This window comes from Pteropus alecto, unplaced genomic scaffold, assembly GCF_000325575.1.
Source record: "Pteropus alecto unplaced genomic scaffold, ASM32557v1 scaffold78, whole genome shotgun sequence".
NCBI lineage: Eukaryota > Metazoa > Chordata > Mammalia > Chiroptera > Pteropodidae > Pteropus > Pteropus alecto.
The window spans coordinates 15970830-15976401 of record NW_006443124.1 but is presented as its reverse complement, the minus strand read 5'-3'; the positions used below and the strand labels follow the sequence as shown (position 1 = coordinate 15976401).

Sequence of the window (5572 nt, the reverse complement as noted above, 5' to 3'; positions counted from 1 at the left end):
TTGGTGCTCATGGCATTTATCTTGGGAGAGGGTCACAGTTCTCATCAGCATCTCAAAGGTGTTTGTGACCAAAGAAGAGTGAGATCTGTACTCAGGGCAGACCTCAGCCCTTCCTGATCTGGCAGCTGCAGCCTCCGGGTTGTTGTGTGGGGTGGGAGGTTGGAGAACTGATTCTGATTTCTGCCCAACTCTAAAGCGCCAAGACAGAGGAAGGATGGGTGCAAACACCTTTGCTCACAAGGACCCTGGGCCCCAAAGCCTTGACCTTTCAAACTGTGAAGGAGCGTGCAGCCCCAGGCCTTGAAGGGACAGCAAATGACAAGTTCCCAAAGGCCATGACAGGGGCATCTCTCTTAAATCATGGTCACATAAGGCCTCGAGGTGATGTGACTGGTCACTCTGTCACCGTTATTACTGACTTAGTTACCATCTTTCCTGACTAAGAACAAAACACATCAAAGAACTGCCTTATTGTCAACGGTATCTTATGCTCAAATTCACCCAAGTAGCCATATCCGGTTATCATGAAATATTACCTGTCTCCCCACCAGAAACCCCCACCCACCTACATGTACCAGTTGAGTCGATAAATAAAAAGTATTTCAGCACTGTTCACATTGAGAATGGGAAAGGGAAAGACAGAGAAGTGGAGCCCAGACCAATATCAAGAGATGTTTCCCTTCTCCAGAGACCTTTACAAAAAAGGCTGATACTCATCCATCTTGAAAGACTCTAGCCCTTTTAAGCAAAGGAAAGGAAGTGAGACATTAAGGACCCTTCTACTCCTGTGGTTTTAAGTAGCCAATGTCCTAAAGTGCCTCAAAACCCAGTGTGAAGGCCAAGGGCTCAGCCTATGCACGCTCCACAAGCACACGGGCATTGGGCGGGCCTTTAGGTAAAACCAGGACAGGGCGACTGGTGGGGTCTCCAGGCCACACCTTGTGAGAAACAACGACACCAAGACTCTGAATAGTTGATTTTGTACTGCATGATTTTCAAAACATAGATTCAGGAATTTGCAGAATATTTTCAGTAAGAGATCTAACAGAAATGTTTTGCCTTTCAATTTGAAGACATTTGCTATTATTGACTGAAATGATGACACGCCAACAATCCACCTGTGTTCATGTTAAATCTGTAATCAGAGATGGCGATGTACAAATATACAGTCAATCGTCACTTAAAAACACACAAGAATTGGACATGCTCTATACTTCTCTTTTAAAATGTATCTGTATTATTTTCACCAATCAAAACACACATAATAGATTTTATTATAAAACATTAGGCAATGTTACTTCTGAATATGCAATCTGTATTCACTACCAGTGTGAAATGCCGGAGGCTTTAAATACCAATCAACCTGACGGCCTCACCCTTACCACCGTGCGCAGGACAGCGACAAATCTGTATGAATCCAGCATTGCACTCAGCCTTTTAGTAGGGACCGTGGCTGTCAGCGACCAGCGATGGGCCCCCAGGGGTTTCTCCTTTCAGCCCTGCTGCTCGGAGTTTTGCGTCCCAAAGATAATGACAGAGCTGTGCTCGGGACTCCAGGACCATAGCTGATCAGCACTGAGCAGCATGTGCTTCTAGAACGCTCTCCTACTCGGACAGATTCTGTCTGCTCTCTGGAACCTGTACTTGAAATCAAGACCCCACACAAGGGAGGAAGTCATTTCCGTTTTGACCGAAAACGAAGCCAACAAACAAAATAAACCTAGTCCAAATTCCAGGCTAATAAATTACCTGGTTTATAAAAATATGTGTCCAAAATAGTTACGTCCAGGGTCGTGTACAATATAAATTACAAAAATAAAATAGAGAAGATGAAAAATTGAGCACATTTTCAGTTCTCATCCACCTCAGCATTCGTCCATCATGACCAGTTCAGAACCACGTGCCTGGCACCAGGACCAGCACGCCTCGTCTGGGAGGGCGCCCTGGGGAGGGCCAGGTATTCCCATGGAGCTCTGTGCCTGCAGCCCTAGGCGCACTGGCCACTACCTGATGGAAGGCGGTCCTGGCAGGAAATCCGCCCACACGTATGCGGGCTCCTCTGTGAATGCAGGGAGGAATGAGTGAGCAGGTGGCCAACTTGTGGGCTCCTGGCTGCACTACTAATAGCGCCTGGTAAGTGGGACCTTGATGTGCCCTCAGCACCCTGTGCCACGTTTACATGAGCCTAGGGTAGATAATGCATTTTAAAACTCTCCCCTTTGTTTTTCTTTTTAAAGATAGATTTAAAGAATGTTTAGAGAATGTAGATTTAAGATGCTTTTTCATGCATTGTGATAACTGCTCACTACACCATCAGGCCGCCCCAAATGAAACTGCCCCAAGTCCTACAACAGGCGTTTCTACTTCAGTCCAAGTCAGTGTTTCCATCTTGCCCTTAAATGTATCTAAACCTTACAATATTAAACTATTTATTATTTCAACATTAATTTTGCTCATCAAAGGTCCCACTTTCCAGGGATAAGACCAACCAATGAGATACAACTGGTGCAGAGAGAATCATATATTGTAGATAATATTTATAATAAACTTTCTTATCAAAATTCCTCCTCAGAACAATTCTATAGACTGTTGACCCAACAGCTTCCAAAACAATTAAACACAAGATATGAACCTGGAACAGAATAAGCACAAGGGAAAAGCACTATTAGCACAGGAAGCCAAACTGTGACCGTAGTAACCCCACTTCTTCAGTGACACTTCAATACAGAGTATCTCAGTGAATTTTGAATAATTTCTACATCGAAGAGTCTGAAAGTATCAATTTCAGGTGAGCAGTTTTAAATCAGGAAATAGTCAATAGTTAATCACTACTCTTTCAGGCGTTTCTTCCACATCCCTCTGAGTTTTACCCGAACATTCACGGATTTCCCTGAGGAAAAGGAGACGCCTCCCCAAAGTGGAAAACCACAAGAAGCAGGTGTTCACAATCAGCCTTGCTTCCTAAAGAAGACCAAAAGGGATTCACGTGGTTTCTCTCAGTAAAGAGAGAAAATTGAGTAAGAACTTTGTGTTGGCAAGGGAAACACTGCCTGTGAAGTCACAAATACCTTGAAGGGCGGAAGATCAAAACAGACCCAGCCTCGCCTGGGCCAGAGTGGGCACTTGGTCCAGTCTGTGCCTGCGATCACTCCTGTGATCATTTCGTACAATTCTACTCTAACAGCACGAAATGGATTCAAGGATCTATCTGCCATCAGATTACTGAAATGAACTGTTAGGTGGCTAATATAGAAAGTGAATTTCTAAGTAGCATTTTAAATTAATAATAAGTCTAGAAGACCAGGAAAAAAAGGAGTTAAGGTAGATCGGATTTTAAAGGTTTACATGTTTTAAGCAGCACAAAACGAAACTTAAAATTTTACCATGCAATAAAACTGAATGTACAACCATCCCAGATTAAGATGATTTGAAGAGAACAAATGTGCATGTAAGTGTCCTGGCTTTAGCAGGGATAATTCTCAGCCCCAAACATGACAAAGTTTAAAAAAGTTCTATTTTTTATTTATTAAATAGATTTAATTATATTCCTTCTGAAATACAAAAGATAGAATAAATCATACCATAAAAGAAGGTAAGATGATAATATGATGGTGGCCAATTACTACACATAAATCTATTTTTTTCTGGATAGACACCAAAGTACTTAAGAGGATTAAGAGATAATTCTAGAAGCAGCACTACCTGGAAGACTATTTGGCATTTAAATACTGATTTCCAAAGTGCTAGATGGCAAGTCGGAGCAAGCATTTGTGGTCACATGCATATAAGTCCCAACAGTTACTGAGGATGAGAAATTGTCACTACAATTACTGCACAATTTAAAAAAAACCCATCCATTCTAATTGCTCACCTGAAATGACCTTGAACACAATCTCTAAAAGCGTGGTTTGCACTTTTTTCCTTCAGATACAACCTGCATCATTTTATAATCTATGCAGGCAACCCTATTAGGACTGAGCAGGGGCAAGGCATCGTGTTTCTTACATGCAGAACATGGAGTTTTTCTATTTGGTTCTGTCAACTCCCGAGCATTTCAGGCCCATGGAGGCAAGACTTCCTCCCTGATAAAAACTTGCTATTTCTAACTCATCATCGACAACCTTCAAGGGGTCCCGTCGAGGCGTCGAGACTGCTGTCTGTGTCTGAGGCCAGCGTCTGCTCAGTGGACATGGATGAAATGTCATTGATAGATGACGACTGAGAAGGAGTGGCGTGGCTGCTCACTGCTGCATCTGTGCTAAGAGAACCACACATCATGAAACCTGAGGCACGCACGAGACGCTGCACACCCAAGCAGTGAGACTTCAGGCCACTCCCCGCTCTGTCCGTAGTACTTTCCTATCCTATTAGCATAGATAAGAAGTTAGTCAACAGTACATTTTGCACTTTTCCTGGAGTTTTTCTTTAGGCCCAGAATCCCAAACATCCCACTGTCTCTCCCTACAACACTCTCCTTTTCTCCCCAGTGGCTAAACATCATATATGTATTTATGTATAATCATGGTAACTACTTAAAAATACCTCCTGGTTTAAAAAAGATATTAAAAGGAAATTGCTTAATTTATCCTAAAATTGTCAGTATCTCAAAAGGCTTAAGCCCAAATAGGATTCAAGTATCATCAGACATTTCAATTCTAATCATAAACACTCAGTCCAAGGAAAAAAGCATTGAACTTTGAAGAATTCTGTTGCAATAAAAACTTTTTAAAATAAGGACTGTAAACAAAAAAGGAAAACTATACAGTGGCCTTTTGTTCATTTTATTTTTGTTTTAGAAATCCCCCAAACTGGCATTTTAAGGCAAATGAAACTATCCTATTTCCTACTACCCATATTTTAGTCTGGTTTGAGCAAAACTAAAATGTCCAGGTGCTCAAAGGTGCTTGCAGTCTTAAATTTGTGCTTAGTCAACAAAAAACACTGAAACTCGTGCTGAAGTAATATAACCTCTAGACGCTTGACACATGTCATATTGAATATAAAATTCAGGGATAAGCAGCAAGCAGTGCAGTCTGCACTTCTGCGTGTGCATGCACACTTTCCACTGGCAGTGGAGAAAAAAAATATAACTGAAGAGTTTCATTTGGTAAATGGGTAGTATCCCACAGACTCAAGTCAACACCACATGTTGTATCTCTAATGATCAGACGATTACTTTGTTGTTAGTCAGGCTTCGACCACAAAGTAGGTCAAGGAGAAAAATGGGACAACTGCATGAACAATTTTCTCCAAAGAAAACCAAATTCCATTTTACCTAGATTCACATTAATTTTCTTTCTTAACTGGGTGGGGCCGGTACAAAGAGGCTCACACACATTGAAAAGGCTTTAAATTCCGTTTCCTCTTCTATAAATGGAGCTGACAGCAAGTGTTGTGAGGATGAAACGCGAATGTTTATAACGAGGCTAGTTCCCTGCCTGGGACCTCAGTAATATGTTAGCTGGCACCCCAAGGACAAACCAAAACAGGAGACTAGTTCACACCAGGAGTTTTCAAATCCAGTGCTAGTCGAGCTGGCACTGAACACACTGCTGCCATTTAGAAGCTGAAT

General features: G+C 42.0%; 1 protein-coding gene across 4 annotated transcripts in view; it reads right to left on the bottom strand.

The window, feature by feature from the left end:
- Nucleotides 1–1119: 1119 nt before the first annotated feature.
- The window catches only part of MAPK9 (mitogen-activated protein kinase 9), a 36454-nt gene continuing 32001 nt past the window's right edge, over nucleotides 1120–5572 (bottom strand). For 3 of the 4 annotated variants that reach the window (XM_006923242.3, XM_025040624.1, XM_015598113.2), the window contains one exon: nucleotides 1120–4253. In XM_006923242.3, coding sequence (XP_006923304.1) covers nucleotides 4111–4253 — 143 coding nt within the window. In that variant the 3' untranslated portion in view covers nucleotides 1120–4110. Of the gene's footprint in view, nucleotides 4259–5572 lie in introns of all 4 variants that reach the window. The other variant, XM_006923243.3, reaches the window with a different exon arrangement.